This window comes from Oncorhynchus keta, chromosome 10 (genome assembly GCF_023373465.1).
Source record: "Oncorhynchus keta strain PuntledgeMale-10-30-2019 chromosome 10, Oket_V2, whole genome shotgun sequence".
Lineage (NCBI taxonomy): Eukaryota > Metazoa > Chordata > Actinopteri > Salmoniformes > Salmonidae > Oncorhynchus > Oncorhynchus keta.
This window is the reverse complement of record NC_068430.1, coordinates 77684057-77708947: the sequence shown is the minus strand read 5'-3', so window position 1 is coordinate 77708947 and position 24891 is coordinate 77684057. Positions and strand designations below refer to the sequence as shown.

Here is a 24891-nt window from a genome sequence, read left to right as displayed (position 1 = left end):
GGTTCAGGAGGTTACATGTTCCAACCTCTGGTTCAGAAGGTTACATGTTCCAACCTCTGGTTCAGGAGGTTACATGTTCCAACCTCTGGTTCAGAAGGTTACATGTTCCAACCTCTGGTTCAGAAGGTTACATGTTCCAACCTCTGGTTCAGGAGGTTACATGTTCCAACCTCTGGTTCAGAAGGTTACATGTTCCAACCTCTGGTTCAGAAGGTTACATGTTCCAACCTCTGATTCAGGAGGTTACATGTTCCAACCCAGTGATATTTTAGTCTTAACCCCCCAGAGTGGTTGTCCACGCCCTCGCAGAAATCTAATACAAATCTGTGGGTTTCAGCTAGAGATCTGTTTCATTGGCTGTTTGTGGGGAACACCGTATGTTGGATGGGTAGATCAGAGAGCTAGAGATCTGTTTGTGGGGAACACCGTATGTTGGATGGGTAGATCAGAGAGCTAGAGATCTGTTTGTGGGGAACACCGTATGCTGGATGGGTAGATCAGAGAGCTAGAGATCTGTTTGTGGGGAACACCGTATGCTGGATGGGTAGATCAGAGAGCTAGAGATCTGTTTGTGGGGAACACCGTATGCTGGATGGGTAGATCAGAGAGCTAGAGATCTGTTTGTGGGGAACACCGTATGCTGGATGGGTAGATCAGAGAGCTAGAGATCTGTTTGTGGGGAACACTGTATGCTGGATGGGTAGATCAGAGAGCTAGAGATCTGTTTGTGGGGAACACCGTATGCTGGATGGGTAGATCAGAGAGCTAGAGATCTGTTTGTGGGGAACACCATATGTTGGATGGGTAGATCAGAGAGCTAGAGATCTGTTTGTGGGGAACACCGTATGTTGGATGGGTAGATCAGAGAGCTAGAGATCTGTTTGTGGGGAACACCGTATGCTGGATGGGTAGATCAGAGAGCTAGAGATCTGTTTGTGGGGAACACTGTATGTTGGATGGGTAGATCAGAGAGCTAGAGATCTGTTTGTGGGGAACACCGTATGCTGGATGGGTAGATCAGAGAGGTAGAGATCTGTTTCATTGGCTGCGTCTCAGTCCACCGACGTAACACTTCCACGTCTGCTGTGACGGAGCTGGAGGGGGGTTTGTCAGACCATGAGACATCTCCAAAAACGCTCTTCTCACAACATCGTCTGAGCGCTTTGGCCTACAAACCCATCGGTGGAATGATGAGACTCTCATGAACATGATGGTGTTCGTTGTTTTGCTCTACGACCCCGACTAGCGTTTTGGGACTCGTCTGAAGTCTGTCGTGTCCAGTGTGGACTACACACTACTACTATAACCCCTCTGTGTAAAGGTGAGATTCTCACTAACCCATGTTGGTTGGTCCCCCAGTACCAGTTGACAAACATTCTGGAAGTATATATATTATAGTATATATTGAGACTGTTTAGTGCACAAAATAAGGGGTTAAATACTTTAAAAAATATATATAATAAAAAAATGTTTGTTTCCCGATTTCTCAGATGTGCGTGCGTGCGTGCGTGCGTGCGTGCGTGCGTGCGTGCGTGCGTGCGTGCGTGCGTGCGTGCGTGCGTGCTCATGTGAGAAATCACAGTTATTTAACCTTACGAAATTACATCCTTTTACCTTTATTTAACGAGGCAAGTCAGTTAAGAACAAATTCTTATTTACAATGACAGCCTGGGAACAGCAGGTTACCTGCCTTATTCAGGGGCAGAACAACAGATTTTGTCAGCTCAGGGATTTGGTTACTGGCCCAACGCTCTAACCACTAGGCTACCCGTCTCTAACCACTAGGCTACCCGTCTCTAACCACTAGGCTACCTGTCTCTAACCACTAGGCTACCTGTCTCTAACCACTAGGCTACCTGTCTCTAACCACTAGGCTACCTGTCTCTAACCACTAGGCTACCTGTCTCTAACCACTAGGCTACCTGTCTCTAACCACTAGGCTACCTGTCTCTAACCACTAGGCTACCTGTCTCCAACCACTAGGCTACCTGTCTCTAACCACTAGGCTACCTGTCTCTAACCACTAGGCTACATGTCTCTAACCACTAGGCTACCTGTCTCTAACCACTAGGCTACCTGTCTCTAACCACTAGGCTACCTGTCTCTAACCACTAGGCTACCTGTCTCTAACCACTAGGCTACCTGTCTCTAACCACTAGGCTACCTGTCTCCAACCACTAGGCTACCTGTCTCTAACCACTAGGCTACCTGTCTCTAACCACTAGGCTACATGTCTCTAACCACTAGGCTACCTGTCTCTAACCACTAGGCTACCTGTCTCTAACCACTAGGCTACCTGTCTCTAACCACTAGGCTACCTGTCTCTAACCACTAGGCTACCTGTCTCTAACCACTAGGCTACCTGTCTCTAACCACTAGGCTACCTGTCTCTAACCACTAGGCTACCTGTCCCTAACCACTAGGCTACCTGTCTCTAACCACTAGGCTACCTGTCTCCAACCACTAGGCTACCTGTCCCTAACCACTAGGCTACCTGTCCCTAACCACTAGGCTACCTGCCGCCTGAATAAAACTTGTCTCGTCATAAGCCTGCTGTAGTTATTATGGTACAGGATAGTCCCAAATGGCACCCTATTCACTATTTAGTGCACTACCATTGACCCTGGTCAAAAGTAGTGCACTCTATAGGGAATAGGAAGCCAGTTGGGAGTGGAACAAACCCAGGTGTTCTCGTTTGAAGCGGATGTTTTTGCCACAAAGTAGCTCAACACTCCCACCTGGTGGAAGAAATGACACATAACATCCCCTCGAGGCTGACGACCTGCTGGGCTCACCAGGTGGCAACACTGTCTTATCAGACAGCAATCACTATGTATCAAGTGTCTCAGGGTAATAGTGCTGGTCTAGGATCAGGTCCCACCCCCTGTCCATATACTCATATCAATTATGATCTAAAAGGCCAAACTGATTCTAGATCAGTACTCCTACTCTTTGAGGCTTTGTGGATACGGGCCCAGGTCCCTCCTGTCCATAATGTCTTATTGATTATGATCTAATCAAGGTTTAACTGATCCTAGACCAGTACTGATACAGCTTGATATATACAGCCCCAGATTGTACAATATGCTCAAAGTAGAACAGCCTTATTAATAATGTGTATTGTTTCCCTCTGTGATGTTGTAGGAGCTTGATGTGGAATATAATAAATTCACCTCTACACACTGATCTAAGGCCTGTTCTACAATTCACCCTCTAATGGTTCAGATATGATGAGGAGAATGCACTTTGTGTTGGTTGGCCTTTAAACCGGTCGGGGTGGATTGTGACATTTCCATGGCGATGATCATCAACTCTAATTCGCCAGCGGAGCAGAGAACGATTGAGAGAGAGAGATGTTAAACAAAAGGTGATTGAAAGAGAGAGGGAGGACAAATGATTATATAGAAGAGGGCGGAGAGAAGAGATTGATAGAGACAGATGAGTGTGAGATGTTTTCTGATCAAACAGAACGGCACATGAAGAAAGATCATCGGTCATATCTGTGCAAACACGAAGTGTTGCATCACCTCAAGCAAAGAGAGAGGAGAGGGGAGAGAGGAGACTAGAGAGAGAGGAGAGATAGAGGAGAGCAGAGCAGAGATGAGAGAGGAGAGAGGAGAGCAGAGCAGAGATGAGAGAGAGGAGAGCAGAGAGGAGAGGGGAGAGAGGAGAGCAGAGAGAGAGGAGAGCAGAGAGAGGAGAGAGAGGAGAGCAGAGCAGAGATGAGAGAGAGGAGAGCAGAGAGAGAGGAGAGCAGAGAGTGAAAAGAGAGAGGAGAGCAGAGAGTGAAAAGAGAGAGGAGAGCGAAAAGAGAGAGGAGAGAAGAGAGTGAAAAGAGAGAGGAGAGTAGAGATAGAGGAGAGAAGAGCAGAGAGAAGAGAGCAGAGAGAGAGAGGGGAGTGAAAAGGGAGAGGAGAGCAGAGATAGAGGAGAGCAGAGCAGAGAGAAGAGAGCAGAGAGAGAGGAGAGAGGAGAGTGAAAAGAGAGAGCAGAGTAGAGATAGAGGAGAGCAGAGCAGAGAGAAGAGAGCAGAGAGAGAGAGGGGAGAGGAGAGGAGAGCAGAGCAGAGAGAGAGGAGAGGGGAGTGAAAAGGGAGAGGAGAGCAGAGATAGAGGAGAGCAGAGCAGAGACAGAGCAGAGACAGCAGAGCAGAGCAGAGACAGAGCAGAGAGAGAGGAGAGCAGAGAGAGAGGAGAGGAGAGCAGAGAGAGAGGAGAGGAGAGCAGAGAGAGAGGAGAGGAGAGCAGAGAGAGAGGAGAGCAGAGAGAGGAGAGGAGAGAGGAGAGCAGAGCAGAGAGAGAGGAGAGCAGAGAAAGAGGAGAGCAGAGCAGAGAGAGAGGAGAGCAGAGAGAGAGCAGAGCAGAGAGAGAGCAGAGCAGAGCAGAGAGAGAGGAGAGCAGAGCAGAGCAGAGAGAGAGGAGAGCAGAGAGAGAGGAGAGCAGAGCAGAGAGAGAGGAGAGCAGAGCAGAGAGAGAGGAGAGCAGAGAGAGAGGAGAGCAGAGAGATAGGAGAGCAGAGCAGAGAGAGAGGAGAGCAGAGCAGAGAGAGAGGAGAGCAGAGCAGAGAGAGGAGAGCAGAGCAGAGAGAGGAGAGCAGAGCAGAGCAGAGAGAGAGGAGAGCAGAGCAGAGAGAGAGCAGAGCAGAGAGAGAGGAGAGCAGAGAGAGAGGTGTTTCACCACAAGGGAGAAAAAAAAGTAAAAGAGGAGGTAAAAAAAGAATCGAGAAGAGAGGAAGAAGAGAAAGGGAGCGTTTCAATCACCACAAGAACTGGAACAAAGAACATGAGAGAAAGAGAAACATTGGGAGGAAGAAAGAAGAGAAGAAGGAGAGAGAACATAACAATGAGACTTCCTTTTCTGACCCTTGACCTCTTGAGTGTGTCGCTTCGAGGTTTCCTACAGATACAGATCTAGGATCAGCTTCGCCTCCTCCAATCCTAAGCTTAACCATTAGTGGTGGAAATGCAAAACCGACCCAATATCAGCACCTAAGGGGAATTTCACTTTGGGTGTGACAGATGGAGGAACACTGAGTGGTTCGGTGTAGAGTGAAGTTGCCCCTAGGGTCAGTTTTGCATTTAAAGTTTTGATAAGGGGGTGAAGCTGATCCTAGAACTGGACCTAGAGATAACTTCACCCAGAGAGAGAGAGTGAGAAAGAGATTGATAGAGAGAGAGGAAAGAGAGATGCAGAAGACAGAGAAAGAGAGAGAGATCCAGAGAGAGGAACCCCTGGGGAGAGGACACAGTTTCCTCTTTAAGACCAGATCGCAACAAGTGGATCTGATTTGAACAAGCTCTCCAGGACCTGAGAGAGAGGGAGAGAGGTAGTGAGAGAGTCAGACAGGGAGCAAGAGAGAGAGAGATAGAGAGAGAGAGGAGAGAGGGAGTGGGAGATACAGACAGGGAGAGAGAGAGAGAGAGAGAGGGAGAAACATAGACATTAAAAGACGTTTAGTTGCTGCTCATCTTGACCCAGACACAGATGGAGATCCAGTCCTAACAGAGCTCTCTGTAGAGGAAGAGGAACTGAACTCCTTGAAAATAGGATTACAAACCCTGGACCCATAGAACCATAGGACCACTAACACAGAGAACTTCAACCTTACGACCATAACCTTAAACCTGCAACTACACAACCATAACCAACAATTGCAATCATAGAACCTTAGGAAAAGAACCTTAGGACTTCCGTAACCACAGAAACGTTACCTCACGACCACAACCAGAACACGGTCAGGATGGGCCATCGCAGAAGAAGATGCAAGAGACGACTCCTCAGGGTGGCCAGATACCTGTACCGCTGGTTCACTGGGACCCTGGTAGAAGGTACTGTAGGGGGATGGGGAGGGGGGGACACCAGGACCCTGGTAGAAGGTACTGAAGGGGGATGGGGGGACACCAGGACCCTGGTAGAAGGTACTGTAGGGGGATGGGGAGGGGGGGGGACACCAGGACCCTGGTAGAAGGTACTGTAGGGGGATGGGGGGACACCAGGACCCTGGTAGAAGGTACTGTAGGGGGATGGGGGGTTGGGAACACCAGGACCCTGGTAGAAGGTACTGTAGGGGGATGGGGGGACACCAGGACCCTGGTAGAAGGTACTGTAGGGGGATGGGGTTGGGAACACCAGGACCCTGGTAGAAGGTACTGTAGGGGGATGGGGGGGGGACCAGGACCCTGGTAGAAGGTACTGTAGGGGGATGGGGGGTTGGGAACACCAGGACCCTGGTAGAAGGTACTGTAGGGGGATGGGGAGTGTGGGGGGCACCAGGACCCTGGTAGAAGGTACTGTAGGGAGATGGGGGGTTGGGAACACCAGGACCCTGGTAGAAGGTACTGTAGGGGGATTGGGGGGGGGGGACACCAGGACCCTGGTAGAAGGTACTGTAGGGGGATGGGGAGGGGGGGGGACACCAGGACCCTGGTAGAAGGTACTGTAGGGGGATGGGGAGGGGGGGACACCAGGACCCTGGTAGAAGGTACTGTAGGGGGATGGGGGTTGGGAACACCAGGACCCTGGTAGAAGGTACTGTAGGGAGATGGGGGGACACCAGGACCCTGGTAGAAGGTACTGTAGGGAGATGGGGGGTTGGGAACACCAGGACCCTGGTAGAAGGTACTGTAGGGAGATGGGGGGTTGGGAACACCAGGACCCTGGTAGAAGGTACTGTAGGGGGAGGGGGGGGGACACAAGGACCCTGGTAGAAGGTACTGTAGGGGGATGGGGGGGGGGGACACCAGGACCCTGGTAGAAGGTACTGTAGGGGGATGGGGGGTTGGGAACACCAGGACCCTGGTAGAAGGTACTGTAGGGAGATGGGGGGGGGGGGACACCAGGACCCTGGTAGAAGGTACTGTAGGGAGATGGGGAGGGGGGCAGGACCCTGGTAGAAGGTACTGTAGGGAGATGGGGGGACACCAGGACCCTGGTAGAAGGTACTGTAGGGGGATGGGGAGGGGGGCACCAGGACCCTGGTAGAAGGTACTACCAGGGGGGCACCAGGACCCTGGTAGAAGGTACTATAGGGGGATTGGGGGGGGACACCAGGACCCTGGTAGAAGGTACTGTAGGGAGATGGGGGTTGGGAACATCAGGACCCTGGTAGATGGTACTGTAGGGAGATGGGGGTTGGGAACACCAGGACCCTGGTAGAAGGTACTGTAGGGGAGGGGGGACACAAGGACCCTGGTAGAAGGTACTGTAGGGGATGGGGAGGGGGGACACCAGGACCCTGGTAGAAGGTACTGTAGGGGGATGGGGGTTGGGAACACCAGGACCCTGGTAGAAGGTACTGTAGGGGGATGGGGAGGGGGGGGACACCAGGACCCTGGTAGAAGGTCCTATAGGGGGATTGGGGGGACACCAGGACCCTGGTAGAAGGTACTGTAGGGAGATGGGGGTTGGGAACATCAGGACCCTGGGAGAAGGTACTGTAGGGGGATGGGGAGTGGGGGGGGGGGGAGAACACCAGGACCCTGGTAGAAGGTACTGTAGGGGGATGGGGAGTGGGGGGGGTTGGGAACACCAGGACCCTGGTAGAAGGTACTGTAGGGGGATGGGGAGTGGGTTGGGGGGAGAACACCAGGACCCTGTTAGAAGGTACTGTAGGGGGATGGGGGGGGAGAAAACCAGGACCCTGGTAGAAGGTACTGTAGGGGATTGGGGGGGGGACACCAGGACCCTGGTAGAAGGTACTGTAGGGAGAAGGGGGGTCTGTGTAGCTGTCCACATACTGTTGTAATGCTCTCTCTGTGACTTGCTACCAGAGGTCTGTGTAGCTCTCCAAGGTGTTGAAATGCTCTCTCTGTGACTTGCTGCCATAGGTCTGTGTAGCTCTCCAAGGTGTTGTAATGCTCTATCTGTGACTTGCTACCAGAGGTCTGTGTAGCTGTCCACATACTGTTGTAATGCTCTCTCTGTGACTTGCTGCCATAGGTCTGTGTAGCTGTCCCCATACTGTTGTAATGCTCTATCTGTGACTTGCTACCAGAGGTCTGTGTAGCTGTCCACATACTGTTGTAATGCTCTCTCTGTGACTTGCTACCAGAGGTCTGTGTAGCTGTCCACATACTGTTGTAATGCTCTCTCTGTGACTTGCTACCAGAGGTCTGTGTAGCTGTCCACATACTGTTGTAATGCTCTATCTGTGACTTGCTACCAGAGGTCTGTGTAGCTGTCCACATACTGTTGTAATGCTCTATCTGTGACTTGCTACCAGAGGTCTGTGTAGCTGTCCACATACTGTTGTAATGCTCTCTCTGTGACTTGCTACCAGAGGTCTGTGTAGCTGTCCACATACTGTTGTAATGCTCTATCTGTGACTTGCTGCCAGAGGTCTGTGTAGCTGTCCACATACTGTTGTAATGCTCTCTCTGTGACTTGCTACCAGAGGTCTGTGTAGCTGTCCACATACTGTTGTAATGCTCTCTCTGTGACTTGCTGCCATAGGTCTGTGTAGCTGTCCACATACTGTTGTAATGCTCTCTCTGTGACTTGCTACCAGAGGTCTGTGTAGCTGTCCACATACTGTTGTAATGCTCTATCTGTGACTTGCTGCCAGAGGTCTGTGTAGCTGTCCACATACTGTTGTAATGCTCTCTCTGTGACTTGCTACCAGAGGTCTGTGGAGCTGTCCACATACTGTTGTAATGCTCTCTCTGTGACTTGCTGCCATAGGTCTGTGTAGCTGTCCCCATACTGTTGTAATGCTCTATCTGTGACTTGCTACCAGAGGTCTGTGTAGCTGTCCACATACTGTTGTAATGCTCTCTCTGTGACTTGCTGCCATAGGTCTGTGTAGCTGTCCCCATACTTTTGTAATGCTCTATCTGTGACTTGCTACCAGAGGTCTGTGTAGCTGTCCACATACTGTTGTAATGCTCTCTCTGTGACTTGCTACCAGAGGTCTGTGTAGCTGTCCACATACTGTTGTAATGCTCTCTCTGTGACTTGCTGCCATAGGTCTGTGTAGCTGTCCCCATACTGTTGTAATGCTCTATCTGTGACTTGCTACCAGAGGTCTGTGTAGCTGTCCACATACTGTTGTAAATGCTCTATCTGTGACTTGCTACCAGAGGTCTGTGTAGCTGTCCACATACTGTTGTAATGCTCTCTCTGTGACTTGCTACCAGAGGTCTGTGTAGCTGTCCACATACTGTTGTAATGCTCTATCTGTGACTTGCTGCCAGAGGTCTGTGTAGCTGTCCACATACTGTTGTAATGCTCTCTCTGTGACTTGCTACCAGAGGTCTGTGTAGCTGTCCACATACTGTTGTAATGCTCTCTCTGTGACTTGCTGCCATAGGTCTGTGTAGCTGTCCCCATACTGTTGTAATGCTCTATCTGTGACTTGCTACCAGAGGTCTGTGTAGCTGTCCACATACTGTTTCTAATGCTCTCTCTGTGACTTGCTGCCATAGGTCTGTGTAGCTGTCCCCATACTGTTGTAATGCTCTCTCTGTGACTTGCTACCAGAGGTCTGTGTAGCTGTCCCCATACTGTTGTAATGCTCTATCTGTGACTTGCTGCCAGAGGTCTGTGTAGCTCTCCAAGGTGTTGTAATGCTCTATCTGTGACTTGCTGCCGGAGGTCTGTGTAGCTGTCCCCATACTGTTGTAATGCTCTATCTGTGACTTGCTGCCAGAGGTCTGTGTAGCTGTCCACATACTGTTGTAATGCTCTCTCTGTGACTTGCTACCAGAGGTCTGTGTAGCTGTCCACATACTGTTGTAATGCTCTCTCTGTGACTTGCTGCCATAGGTCTGTGTAGCTCTCCAAGGTGTTGTAATACTCTATCTGTGACTTGCTGCCAGAGGTCTGTGTAGCTGTCCCCATACTGTTGTAATGCTCTCTCTGTGACTTGCTACCAGAGGTCTGTGTAGCTGTCCCCATACTGTTGTAATGCTCTCTCTGTGACTTGCTACCAGAGGTCTGTGTAGCTGTCCACATACTGTTGTAATGCTCTATCTGTGACTTGCTACCAGAGGTCTGTGTAGCTGTCCACATACTGTTGTAATGCTCTATCTGTGACTTGCTGCCAGAGGTCTGTGTAGCTGTCCCCATACTGTTGTAATGCTCTCTCTGTGACTTGCTACCAGAGGTCTGTGTAGCTGTCCCCATACTGTTGTAATGCTCTCTCTGTGACTTGCTACCAGAGGTCTGTGTAGCTGTCCCCATACTGTTGTAATGCTCTATCTGTGACTTGCTGCCAGAGGTCTGTGTAGCTCTCCAAGGTGTTGTAATGCTCTATCTGTGACTTGCTGCCAGAGGTCTGTGTAGCTGTCCCCATACTGTTGTAATGCTCTCTCTGTGACTTGCTACCAGAGGTCTGTGTAGCTCTCCAAGGTGTTGAAATGCTCTCTCTGTGACTTGCTGCCAGAGGTCTGTGTAGCTGTCCAAGGTGTTGAAATGCTCTCTCTGTGACTTGCTGCCAGAGGTCTGTGTAGCTGTCCAAGGTGTTGAAATGCTCTCTCTGTGACTTGCTGCCAGAGGTCTGTGTAGCTGTCCAAGGTGTTGTAATGCTCTCTCTGTGACTTGCTACCAGAGGTCTGTGTAGCTCTCCAAGGTGTTGAAATGCTCTCTCTGTGACTTGCTACCAGAGGTCTGTGTAGCTGTCCCCATACTGTTGTAATGCTCTCTCTGTGACTTGCTACCAGAGGTCTGTGTAGCTGTCCAAGGTGTTGAAATGCTCTATCTGTGACTTGCTGCCAGAGGTCTGTGTAGCTGTCCAAGGTGTTGAAATGCTCTCTCTGTGACTTGCTACCAGAGGTCTGTGTAGCTCTCCAAGGTGTTGAAATGCTCTCTCTGTGACTTGCTACCAGAGGTCTGTGTAGCTGTCCCCATACTGTTGTAATGCTCTCTCTGTGACTTGCTACCAGAGGTCTGTGTAGCTGTCCAAGGTGTTGAAATGCTCTCTCTGTGACTTGCTGCCAGAGGTCTGTGTAGCTGTCCAAGGTGTTGAAATGCTCTCTCTGTGACTTGCTGCCAGAGGTCTGTGTAGCTGTCCAAGGTGTTGAAATGCTCTCTCTGTGACTTGCTGCCAGAGGTCTGTGTAGCTGTCCAAGGTGTTGTAATGCTCTCTCTGTGACTTGCTACCAGAGGTCTGTGTAGCTCTCCAAGGTGTTGAAATGCTCTCTCTGTGACTTGCTACCAGAGGTCTGTGTAGCTGTCCCCATACTGTTGTAATGCTCTCTCTGTGACTTTCTACCAGAGGTCTGTGTAGCTCTCCAAGGTGTTGTAATATACACGCTGTTGTCTGGTCCTGGAATGGTTACTGTGCTCCTTGGTTTGAATCGGGCTGGTAGAAGGTCCAAGCTAAATAGGCCCACTGCTGCTCACTACAAAATGGTGACTGTAGACCGTTTGAATAGGTGAGGAGCTGTGTGGTTGGGTTGAATCAGTGGTCTTGCCGCAGGCCTCAAAGACAAATCCTTCTAGAAGATCAGAGAGTTCAATCGAGTACCGTCTTAACTGAATGACATCAGAGACAGAATACAATGACCCCTCTTGGAGAACAGGGTTCTGATGACTAGCCTCCAGGTTGTTACGCTGGTGGTGCGGAGGAGGTGGAAGGTCATTGAGAATACAATAACCCCTCTTGGACAACGGGGTTCTGATGACTAGCCTCCAGGTTGTTACGCTGGTGGTGCGGAGGAGGTGGAAGGTCATTGAGAATACAATGACCCCTCTTGGACAACGGGGTTCTGATGACTAGCCTCCAGGTTGTTACGCTGGTGGTGTGGAGGAGGTGGAAGGTCATTGAGAATACAATAACCCCTCTTGGACAACGGGGTTCTGATGACTAGCCTCCAGGTTGTTACGCTGGTGGTGCGGAGGAGGTGGAAGGTCATTGGAAGACTGCAGAACATCAAGTGAGAGACAAGGGATGAGTTGACATATAAATGCTCCCTGAGGTTTATGCCCATAGGTTAATCAGAAAGGGAAGTGATTATTGCTGAGTGAGCCCATAGGTTAATCAGAAAGGGAAATGATTATTGCTGAGTGAGCCCATAGGTTAATCAGAAAGGGAAATGATTATTGCTGAGTGAGCCCATAGGTTAATCAGAAAGGGAAATGATTATTGCTGAGTGAGCCCATAGGTTAATCAGAAAGGGAAGTGATTATTTCCGAGTGAGCCCATAGGTTAATCAGAAAGGGAAGTGATTATTGCCCGAGTGAGCCCATAGGTTAATCAGAAAAGGAAGTGATTATTGCCGAGTGAGCCCATAGGTTAATCAGAAAGGGAAGTGATTATTGCCGAGTGAGCCCATAGGTTAATCAGAAAGGGAAGTGATTATTGCCCGAGTGAGCCCATAGGTTAATCAGAAAAGGAAGTGATTATTGCCGAGTGAGCCCATAGGTTAATCAGAAAGGGAAGTGATTATTGCCGAGTGAGCCCATAGGTTAATCAGAAAGGGAAGTGATTATTGCCCGAGTGAGCCCATAGGTTAATCAGAAAAGGAAGTGATTATTGCCGAGTGAGCCCATAGGTTAATCAGAAAAGGAAGTGATTATTGCCCGAGTGAGCCCATAGGTTAATCAGAAAAGGAAGTGATTATTGCCCGAGTGAGCCCATAGGTTAATCAGAAAAGGAAGTGATTATTGCCGAGTGAGCCCATAGGTTAATCAGAAAAGGAAGTGATTATTGCCCGAGTGAGCCCATAGGTTAATCAGAAAAGGAAGTGATTATTGCCGAGTGAGCCCATAGGTTAATCAGAAAGGGAAGTGATTATTGCCCGAGTGAGCCCATAGGTTAATCAGAAAAGGAAGTGATTATTGCCGAGTGAGCCCATAGGTTAATCAGAAAGGGAAGTGATTATTGCCGAGTGAGCCCATAGGTTAATCAGAAAGGGAAGTGATTATTGCCGAGTGAGCCCATAGGTTAATCAGAAAGGGAAGTGATTATTGCATAGGACACTATATAGGGAATAAGGTACCATTAAGGACAAGGCCTGGTTCTCATGCCAAGACACCACTCAAAGATTTAGTCAAAACCTGGTTCTAATGCCAAGACACCACTCAAAGATTTAGTCAAAACCTGGTTCTCATGCCAAGACACCACTCAAAGATTTAGTCAAAACCTGGTTCTAATGCCAAGACACCACTCAGAGAATGAATCAAAACCTGGTTCTAATACCAAGACACCACTCAGAGAATCTGTCAGAGCCTGGTTCTCACACTACTCAGAGAATCTGTCAGAGCCTGGTTCTCACACTACTCAGAGAATCTGTCAGAGCCTGGTTCTCACACCACTCAGAGAATCTGTCAGAGCCTGGTTCTCACACCACTCAGAGAATCTGTCAGAGCCTGGTTCTCACACCACTCAGAGAATCTGTCAGAGCCTGGTTCTCACACCACTCAGAGAATCTGTCAGAGCCTGGTTCTCACACCACTCAGAGAATCTGTCAGAGCCTGGTTCTCACACCACTCAGAGAATCTGTCAGAGCCTGGTTCTCACACCACTCAGAGAATCTGTCAGAGCCTGGTTCTCACACCACTCAGAGAATCTGTCAGAGCCTGGTTCTCACACCACTCAGAGAATCTGTCAGAGCCTGGTTCTCACACCACTCAGAGAATCTGTCAGAGCCTGGTTCTCACACTACTACTACACTGGTTGTCACTACTAGAGAATGATGGAAAGCAACACCACCAACCAGTCTCTCCTGTGTGAAGATAGAGAATGATGGAAAGAAACACCACCAACCAGTCTCTCCTGTGTGAAGATAGAGAATGATGGAAAGCAACACCACCAACCAGTCTCTCCTGTGTGAAGATAGAGAATGATGGAAAGCAACACCACCAACCAGTCTCTCCTGTGTGAAGATAGAGAATGATGGAAAGCAACACCACCAACCAGTCTCTCCTGTGTGAAGATAGAGAATGATGGAAAGCAACACCACCAACCAGTCTCTCCTGTGTGAAGATAGAGAATGATGGAAAGAAACACCACCAACCAGTCTCTCCTGTGTGAAGATAGAGAATGATGGAAAGCAACACCACCAACCAGTCTCTCCTGTGTGAAGATAGAGAATGATGGAAAGCAACACCACTAAACCAGTCTCTCCTGTGTGAAGATAGAGAATGATGGAAAGCAACACCACCAACCAGTCTCTCCTGTGTGAAGATAGAGAATGATGGAAAGCAACACCACCAACCAGTCTCTCCTGTGTGAAGATAGAGAATGATGGAAAGCAACACCACCAACCATTCTCTCCTGTGTGAAGATAGAGAATGATGGAAAGCAACACCACTAAGCCATTCTCTCCTGTGTGAAGATAGAGAATGATGGAAAGCAACACCACCAACCATTCTCTCCTGTGTGAAGATAGAGAATGATGGAAAGCAACACCACTAAGCCATTCTCTCCTGTGTGAAGATAGAGAATGATGGAAAGCAACACCACCAACCATTCTCTCCTGTGTGAAGATAGAGAATGATGGAAAGCAACACCACTAAGCCATTCTCTCCTGTGTGAAGATAGAGAATGATGGAAAGCAACACCACTAAGCCATTCTCTCCTGTGTGAAGATAGAGAATGATGGAAACAACACCACTAAGCCATTCTCTCCTGTGTGAAGATAGAGAATGATGGAAAGCAACACCACCAACCATTCTCTCCTGTGTGAAGATAGAGAATGATGGAAAGCAACACCACCAACCATTCTCTCCTGTGTGAAGATAGAGAATGACGGAAAGCAACACCACTAAGCCATTCTCTCCTGTGTGAAGATAGAGAATGATGGAAAGCAACACCACTAAGCCATTCTCTCCTGTGTGAAGATAGAGAATGATGGAAAGCAACACCACTAAACCAGTCTCTCCTGTGTGAAGATAGAGAATGATGGAAAGCAACACCACCAACCATTCTCTCCTGTGTGAAGATAGAGAATGATGGAAAGCAACACCACTAAGCCATTCTCTCCTGTGTGAAGATAGAGAATGATGGAAAGCAACACCACCAACCAGTCTCTCCTGTGTGAAGATAGAGAATGATGGAAAGCAACACCACTAAGCCAGTCTCTCCTGTGTGAAGATAGAGAATGATGGAAAGCAACACCACCAACCAGTCTCTCCTGTGTGAAGATAGAGAATGATGGAAAGCAACACCACCAACCAGTCTCTCCTGTGTGAAGATAGAGAATGATGGAAAGCAACACCACCAACCAGTCTCTCCTGTGTGAAGATAGAGAATGATGGAAAGCAACACCACCAACCAGTCTCTCCTGTGTGAAGATAGAGAATGATGGAAAGCAACACCACCAACCAGTCTCTCCTGTGTGAAGATAGAGAATGATGGAAAGCAACACCACCAACCAGTCTCTCCTGTGTGAAGATAGAGAATGATGGAAAGAAACACCACCAACCAGTCTCTCCTGTGTGAAGATAGAGAATGATGGAAAGCAACACCACTAAGCCATTCTCTCCTGTGTGAAGATAGAGAATGATGGAAAGCAACACCACCAAGCCATTCTCTCCTGTGTGAAGATAGATAATGATGGAAAGCAACACCACCAACTATTCTCTCCTGTGTGAAGATAGATAATGATGGAAAGCAACACCACCAACCAGTCTCTCCTGTGTGAAGATAGAGAATGATGGAAAGCAACACCACTAAGCCATTCTCTCCTGTGTGAAGATAGAGAATGATGGAAAGCAACACCACTAAGCCATTCTCTCCTGTGTGAAGATAGAGAATGATGGAAAGAAACACCACCAACCAGTCTCTCCTGTGTGAAGATAGAGAATGGTGGAAAGCAACACCACCAAACCATTCTCTCCTGTGTGAAGATAGAGAATGATGGAAAGCAACACCACTAAGCCATTCTCTCCTGTGTGAAGATAGAGAATGATGGAAAGCAACACCACTAACCAGTCTCTCCTGTGTGAAGATAGAGAATGATGGAAAGCAACACCACCAACCATTCTCTCCTGTGTGAAGATAGAGAATGATGGAAAGCAACACCACTAAGCCATTCTCTCCTGTGTGAAGATAGAGAATGATGGAAAGCAACACCACTAAGCCATTCTCTCCTGTGTGAAGATAGAGAATGATGGAAAGCAACACCACTAAGCCATTCTCTCCTGTGTGAAGATAGAGAATGATGGAAAGAAACACCACCAACCAGTCTCTCCTGTGTGAAGATAGAGAATGGTGGAAAGCAACACCACCAAACCATTCTCTCCTGTGTGAAGATAGAGAATGATGGAAAGCAACACCACTAAGCCATTCTCTCCTGTGTGAAGATAGAGAATGATGGAAAGAAACACCACTAAGCCAGTCTCTCCTGTGTGAAGATAGAGAATGATGGAAAGCAACACCACTAAGCCATTCTCTCCTGTGTGAAGATAGAGAATGATGGAAAGAAACACCACTAAGCCAGTCTCTCCTGTGTGAAGATAGAGAATGATGGAAAGCAACACCACTAAGCCATTCTCTCCTGTGTGAAGATAGAGAATGATGGAAAGAAACACCACCAGCCATTCTCTCCTGTGTGAAGATAGAGAATGATGGAAAGCAACACCACTAAACCATTCTCTCCTGTGTGAAGATAGAGAATGATGGAAAGCAACACCACTAAACCAGTCTCTCCTGTGTGAAGATAGAGAATGATGGAAAGCAACACCACTAAGCCAGTCTCTCCTGTGTGAAGATAGAGAATGATGGAAAGCAACACCACTAAGCCAGTCTCTCCTGTGTGAAGATAGAGAATGATGGAAAGCAACACCACAAACCAGTCTCTCCTGTGTGAAGATAGAGAATGATGGAAAGCAACAACCGTGAGACGGAAGCAGGCAGGCATTTACACTCCTGTGTTTATACATCTGTCAGGTTGCCATGGAGACGGCTGTTCTACTCGGAACCCTCCGCTCTGTAGATGGAACCTGTCAACCACAGCTGGTTACTGGTGGCCTGGCCTTTCTGATGATGATGATGATGATGAGAGAGAGAGAGAGATGAAAATAGAGAGATGAAAATAGAGACTAGAAAACAGTCACTATGTGTGACACTTTATACACTAGAGACCAGAGTCAGACTAACTGATAAAACACTGCAACTCGGTCTCTCTCTTTCTATATATGTATATAATATATCACCTATCATAAGAGACTATAACCTAAAGCCAGATCAGCAAACTAACTATAGCATCAAGATGGAATAATGACTACTTCAACTTGTGTGCATGCATATGTGTGATTTGAGTCCATTCTATGGGGTCGTGCCACCCTGCTCTAATCTGTGCTGTGATTGGTTACTTCCAGGTAACCCAGCATCCAACCACAGCAAGCGAACTATAAAACAGAGGTTCATCAAGCTGCTGCCCTGCTGTCGCTCCAGAACCGCCCCTCACTCAGTCAAAGCAAGTGCTCGTTTGCATATCCCCACCCCTTCCTCCGTTCCTCCGCCCCCTTCGAGCCCTTGCTAAACAAGTGTAATAGGCAGTTACACAGACAAGTTGCCGTGTTGGATAGCTTTAGCCAGCTAGCTAACATAAATAGCATTCCTCTCTATTTGAGTTAGGTTGTTGCTAAATTACCTAGCTAAGTATGTGGAAGGTAAACTAAAAATAAGAAAACATAGAACAAAATATAGCTCTCTCTCTCACCCTCTCTCTCTCTCTCTGATGCTTCTTCTTCATAAACAAAGTGAAAACGTAAACTCAAACTGCAGTGCTAGCTACCTGCAGTGGTGGAAAAAGTAACCAACTGTCACACTTGAGTAAAAGTGAAGATCCCTTAATAGAAAATGACTCAAGTAAAAGTGAAAGTCAGCCAGTAAAATACTACTTGAGTAAAAGTCGAAAAGTATTTGGTTTTAAATAAAGTTAAGAATCAAAAGTAAATGTAATTGCTAAAATGCACCTAAGTATCAAAAATAAAAGTAAAGTATTAATCATTTTAAATTCCTTATGTTAAGCAAACCAGACGCCACCATTTTCTAGATGTTTTATTTCATTTACCTATAGCCAGGGACACTCCAACACTCAGACATCAGTTACATGATTACCTCTAGTTATTTACCTATAGCCAGGGACACTCCAACACTCAGACATCAGTTACATGATTACTGCTAGTTATTTACCTATAGCCAGGGACACTCCAACACTCAGACATCAGTTACATGATTACCTCTAGTTATTTACTGATAGCCAGGGACACTCCAACACTCAGACATCAGTTACATGATTACCTCTAGTTATTTACTGATAGCCAGGGACACTCCAACACTCAGACATCAGTTACATGATTACCTCTAGTTATTTACTGATAGCCAGGGACACTCCAACACTCAGACATCAGTTACATGATTACTGCTAGTTATTTACCTATAGCCAGGGACACTCCAACACTCAGACATCAGTTACATGATTACTGCTAGTTATTTACTGATAGCCAGGGACACTCCAACACTCAGACATCAGTTACATGATTACCGCTAGTTATTTACTGATAGCCAGGGACACTCCAACACTCAGACATCAGTTACATGATTACCTCTAGTTATTTACAGATAGCCAGGGACACTCCAACACTCAGACATCAGTTACATGATTACTGCTAGTTATTTACTGATAGCCAGGGACACTCCAACACTCAGACATCAGTTACATGATTACTGCTAGTTATTTACCTATAGCCAGGGACACTCCAACACTCAGACATCAGTTACATGATTACTGCTAGTTATTTACCTATAGCCAGGGACACTCCAACACTCAGACATCAGTTACATGATTACTGCTAGTTATTTACCGATAGCCAGGGACACTCCAACACTCAGACATCAGTTACATGATTACCTCTAGTTATTTACCTATAGCCAGGGACACTCCAACACTCAGACATCAGTTACATGATTACCGCTAGTTATTTACTGATAGCCAGGGACACTCAGACATCAGTTACATGATTACCTCTAGTTATTTACCTATAGCCAGGGACACTCCAACACTCAGACATCAGTTACATGATTACCGCTAGTTATTTACTGATAGCCAGGGACACTCAGACATCAGTTACATGATTACCTCTAGTTATTTACCTATAGCCAGGGACACTCCAACACTCAGACATCAGTTACATGATTACCGCTAGTTATTTACTGATAGCCAGGGACACTCCAACACTCAGACATCAGTTACATGATTACCTCTAGTTATTTACCTATAGCCAGGGACACTCCAACACTCAGACATCAGTTACATGATTACCTCTAGTTATTTACCGATAGCCAGGGACACTCCAACACTCAGACATCAGTTACATGATTACTTCTAGTTATTTACTGATAGCCAGGGACACTCCAACACTCAGACATCAGTTACATGATTACCTCTAGTTATTTACTGATAGCCAGGGACACTCCAACACTCAGACATCAGTTACAAACAAAGCTGAAAATATAAGGATTAGTTTTGGGTGTCAGGGAAAATGTATGGAGGTAAAAATACTTTATTTTCTGTAAGAATGTAGTGAAGTAAAAGTTGTAAAAAATATGAATAGTAAAGTAGAGTACAGATACCCCCAAAAGTGACTTAAGCAGTACTTTAAAGTACAGTATTTTAACTGAAGTGTACTTTACACCACTGGTAACAGGGAACTGAGTATCATTGTCTTCTCTTCTATCTTTATCTCTTTCACTTCTGCTTCTCTCTTCCTCTTTCTCACACACAATAGGGTGTGTGTGAGCATAACCACCATGCCTTCTCTCTCTCTTCCCTCCTACAGACAGTGTAGTGGAGGATGGAGAGTTATCTACAGTGTGTTATAGACCAGAGGGGTTGGACCAGCTACTACAACAGACTAAGTTCACCAGGAGAGAACTACAGATCCTCTACAGGGGCTTCAAGAATGTACGTCTGTCCCTGAGGACTCTCTCTCTCTCTCTCTCTCTCTCTCTCTCTCTCTCTCTCTCTCTCTCTGTCTAGTGGTCTCTCTCTCTCTCTCTCTCTCTCTCTCTCTCTCTCTCTCTCTCTCTCTCTCTCTCTCTCTCTCTCTCTCATGAAATAACATTTGTAGATATTGTCAGCAGTATAGTGGTGCAGCATAAAATTCTGTTGATTGTTCTATAGGAATGCCCTAGTGGTGTCTGTCTGTCTCCGTGTTCTAACATTCTGTTGATTGTCCAATAGGAATGCCCTAGTGGTGTCTGTCTGTCTCTCGTGTTCTAACATTCTGTTGATTGTCCAATAGGAATGCCCTAGTGGTGTGGTGGATCTCTCTCTCTCTCTCTCTCAAAGCAATCTATATTTGCTTTATTGGCATGACATAACAATCTCATATCTCTCTCTCTCATTTCAAAACAATTCAGATTGCTTTATTGACATGAAATAACATTTGTAGATATTGTCAAAGCAGTATAGTGGTGCAGCATAAAATTCTGTTGATTGTTCTATAGGAATGCCCTAGTGGTGTCTGTCTGTCTCCGTGTTCTAACATTCTGTTGATTGTCCAATAGGAATGCCCTAGTGGTGTCTGTCTGTCTCCGTGTTCTAAAATTCTGTTGATTGTTCTATAGGAATGCCCTAGTGGTGTGGTGGATGAAGAGACATTCAAGTTAATCTACTCCCAGTTCTTTCCTCAGGGAGGTGAGTGTCTAAGTGTGTGCTGCACCTGTGCATGGAATCCTGTGTAAGTTTTTCGCTTTTCTCTCTCTTTCTCTCTCTCTCTCTCTCTCTCTCTCTCTCTCTCTCTCTCTCTCTCTCTCTCTCTCTCTCTCTCTCCTTCCTCATTTTATATATATATATATAGCAATTATATTTGCTTTATTGGCATGACATAACAATGTACATATCGCCAAATCTTACTTTAGAGATTTACAAAACATAATTATGATCAAAATTGTCAATGGGACAACAATAACCAAGGGTCAAAATAACCATATATTGAACAATAAGCATAGAGTACATGTGCAGGTTGGTTGGTCTGTCAGACACTGTCTGTCCCTCATCTTATGACATGCAGCAATGTAGTGCGCTGCCAAACCACAGCTCTCTGCATCTTCCCCCAACAGGACGGGTAGCCTATCCTCATCAGAGAGGTCTTTGAAACCTTGAATAAGGGTTTCAAATTTGGGGAAATTAAGCTCTCTAATTGATGAATATTTTTGACATTTTGTCAGGAAATGCAGCTCTGTCTTGGGTTCTGCTGTGGTTGCACAGCCTTTCCTCTACAGGGAGCCACGTTTTCCTGTGTCTACACTTCTCAATAGCAAGGCTGTGCTCACTGAGCCTGTACTTTGTCTGAAGGTTTTTCTCTCTCTCTCTCAGCCTTTCAGTCTCAGTTGTCAGTATCCCCTCTCTCACTTCCTCCCCGGGCAGACTCCAGAAGACGTGGATGTCGAGTTGTACAACTGAAGGTTTCCCCTTCCCCTCATTCAGCAGCACCCCCTGTACCTCTTTCCCCTGATTCAGAGGGGTTGGGGTTAAATGCGAACTGACACATTTCAGTTGAAGGCATTCAGTTGTACAACTGACTAGGTTCCCCTCTTTCCCCTCATTCAGACTCCAGCACCTACAGTTGTACAACTGACTAGGTTTCCCTCTTTCCCCTCATTCAGACTCCAGCACCTACAGTTGTACAACTGACTAGGTTTCCCTCTTTCACCTCATTCAGACTCCAGCACCTACAGTTGTACAACTGACTAGGTTTCTTTCCCTTCCCCTCATTCAGACTCCAGCACCTACAGTTGTACAACTGACTAGGTTTCTTTCCCTTCCCCTCATTCAGACTCCAGCACCTACAGTTGTACAACTGACTAGTACAACTGACTAGGTTCTCTTTCCCTTCCCCTCATTCAGACTCCAGCACCTACAGTTGTACAACTGACTAGGTTTCCCTCTTTCCCCTCATTCAGACTCCAGCACCTACAGTTGTACAACTGACTAGGTTTCCCCCTTCCCCTCATTCAGACTCCAGCACCTACAGTTGTACAACTGACTAGGTTTCCCCCTTTCCCCTCATTCAGACTCCAGCACCTACAGTTGTACAACTGACTAGGTTTCCCCTTTCCCCTCATTCAGACTCCAGCACCTACAGTTGTACAACTGACTCAGGTTTTTTCCCCCCATTCAGACTCCAGCACCTACGTTTGACACCCACAAGAATGGAACTAGGTGAGCATTCAGACTCCAGCACCTTTGTCACAGGCCTGTCAATCATCCTGAGAGGCTCTGTCACAGAGAAACTCAACTGGGCTTTTAACCTCTACGACCTCAACAAAGATGGCTTCATCACCAAAGAGGTATGGTACGATGTGTGTGTGTGTGTGTGTGTGTGTGTGTATGTATGTACAGTTGAAGTCGGAAGTTTACATACACCTGAGCCAAATACATTTAAACACCGTTTTTCACAATTCCTGACATTTAATCCTAGTAAAAATTCCCTGCCTTAGGTCAGTTAGGATCACCACTTTATTTTTAGAATGTGAAATGTCAGAATAATAGTAGAGAGAATGATTTATTTCAGCTTTTATTTCTTTCATCACATTCCCAGTGGGTCAGAGGTTTACATACACTCAATTAGTATTTGGTAGCATTACCTTTAAATTGTTTAACTGGTGTAACTGAGTCAGGTTTGTAGGCCTCCTTGTTCACACACGCTTTTTCAGTTCTGCCCACAAATGTTCTATGGGATTGAGGTCAGGGCTTTGTGATGGCCACTCCAATACCTTGACTTAGTTGTCCTTAAGCCATTTTACCACAACTTTGGAAGTATGCTTGGGGTCATTGTGCATTTGGAAGACCCATTTACAACCAAGCTTTAACTTCCTGACTGATGTATTGAGATGTTGCTTCAATATAGCCACATAATTGTCCGTCCTCATGATGCCATCTATTTTGTGAAATTCACCAGTCCCTCCTGCAGCAAAGCACCCCCACAACATGATGCTGCCCCCCCGTGCTTCACGGTTGGGATGGTGTTCTTCGGCTTGCAAGCCTCCCCTTTTTCCTCCAAACATAACAATGGTCATTATGGCCAAACAGTTCTATTTTTGTTTCATCAGACCAGAGGTAATTTCTCCAAAAAGTACGATCTTTGTCCCCATGTGCAGTTGCAAACCGTAGTCTGGCTTTTCTATGGCAGTTTTGGAGCAGTGGCTTCTTCCTTGCTGAGCGGCCTTTCAGGTTATGTCGATATAGGACTCGTTTTACTGTGGATATAGATACTTTTGTACCTGTTTCCTCCAGCATCTTCACAAGGTCTTTTGCTGTTGTTCTGGGATTGATTTGCACTTTTTGCACCAAAGTATGTTCATCTCTAGGAGACAGAATGAGTCTCCTTCCTGAGCGGAATGACGGCTGCGTGGTCCCATGGTGTTTATACTTGCGTACTATTGTTTGTACAGATGAACATGGTGCCTTCAGGTGTTTGGAAATTGCTCCACAGGATGAACCAGACTTGTGGAGGTCTGCAATTTTTTATCTTGGCTGATTTCTTTTGATTTTCCCTGATGTCAAGAAAAGAGGCACTGAGTTTGAAGGATTGGCCTTGACATACACCCACAAGTACACCTCCAATTGAATCAAAATGTCAATTAGCCTGTCAGAAGCTTCTAAAGCCATGACATCATTTTCTGAAAATGTCCAAGCTGTTTACAGGCACTTAGTGTATGTAAACTTCTGACCCACTGGAATTGTAATACAGTGAATTGTAAGTGAAATAATCTGTCTGTAAACAATTGTTGGAAAAATGACTTGTGTCAAGCACAAAGTAGAGTCCTAACAGACTTGCCAAAACTATAGTTTGTTAACAAGAAATGTGTGGAGGGGTTGAAAAACGAGTTTTAATGACTCCAACATAAGTGTATGTAAACTTCCGACTTCAAGTGTGTGTGTGTGTGTGTGTGTGTGTGTGTGTGTGTGTGTGTGTGTGTGTGTGTGTGCAAATATGTTTTCTCTTCTAAACTATTCCCCCATCGTCCCCTCTGTGTGTGTGTGTGCGTGTTTGTGTGTGTGCATGTGTGTGTGTGCATGTTTGTGCGTGCATGTGTATTTGTGTGTGTTCCTCTGTGTGTGTGTCTGTGTGTTTCAGGAGATGACTGATATAATGAGCTCTATCTATGACATGATGGGGACGTGTACGTACCCCTGTATGCAGAACGACGCCCCCAAGGAGCATGTCGACAACTTCTTCCAGGTAACACAACTAACCACAGATCTAGGATCAGATGAACAACTTCTTCCAGGTAACACAACTAACCACAGATCTAGGATCAGATGAACAACTTCTTCCAGGTAACAACTAACTACAGATCTAGGATTAGATGAACAACTTCTTCGAGGTAACAACTAACTACAGATCTAGGATCAGATGAACAACTTCTTCCAGGTAACACCTAACCACAGATCTAAACCTTGATTCAATCCTACTGCGCTTGTAGACAATAGCACATTTTAAAGGCCATGTTACTGTGTTAGTGGAGATCACATTCAAGGTAAACTGAGAAGATGTCAGCTCAATTGGAAATGACCTTTAAATGCTTTAGCACAGTATCTTATTTAATCCAGGCCCTAGGGTTAGATAATTCTGCCTCCAGTGTTTTCTAATTTAATCCAGGCCCCAGGGTTAGTTAATTCTACCTCCAGTGTTTTCTAATTGAATTCAGGCCCCAGGGTTAGATAATTCTACCTCCAGTGTTTTCTAATTGAATCCAGGCCCTAGGGTTAGATAATTCTACCTCCAGTGTTTTCTAATTGAATCCAGGCCCCAGGGTTAGTTAATTCTACCTCCAGTGTTTTCTAATTGAATCCAGGCCCCAGGGTTAGTTAATTCTACCTCCAGTGTTTTCTAATTGAATCCAGGCCCCAGGGTTAGTTAATTCTACCTCCAGTGTTTTCTAATTGAATCCAGGCCCCAGGGTTAGTTAATTCTACCTCCAGTGTTTTCTAAT

General features: G+C 46.5%; 1 protein-coding gene across 1 annotated transcript; it reads left to right on the top strand.

The window, feature by feature from the left end:
* Positions 1-4581: 4581 nt before the first annotated feature.
* Positions 4582-24529, top strand: kcnip2 (Kv channel interacting protein 2). Its single transcript, XM_052528057.1, has 5 exons — positions 4582-5827; positions 19728-19852; positions 20518-20587; positions 22022-22242; positions 24033-24529. The coding sequence occupies exons 1-5, from the start codon at positions 5740-5742 to the stop codon at positions 24219-24221; spliced, it is 693 nt and encodes a 230-aa protein (XP_052384017.1). The 5' UTR covers positions 4582-5739; the 3' UTR covers positions 24222-24529.
* The last annotated feature ends 362 nt before the right edge of the window (positions 24530-24891 follow it).

What these genes read in the sequence shown, in the direction of transcription:
- kcnip2 (XM_052528057.1), top strand. Translation starts at nt 5,740, where the DNA reads ATGGGCCATCGCAGAAGAAGATGCAAGAGACGACTCCTCAGGGTGGCC. An exon ending in CACTGGGACCCTGGTAGAAG is followed by an intron (nt 5,828 to 19,727) that starts GTACTGTAGGGG and finishes TCCCTCCTACAG; the next exon opens with ACAGTGTAGTGGAGGATGGA. An exon ending in ATGGCTTCATCACCAAAGAG is followed by an intron (nt 22,243 to 24,032) that starts GTATGGTACGAT and finishes TGTGTGTTTCAG; the next exon opens with GAGATGACTGATATAATGAG.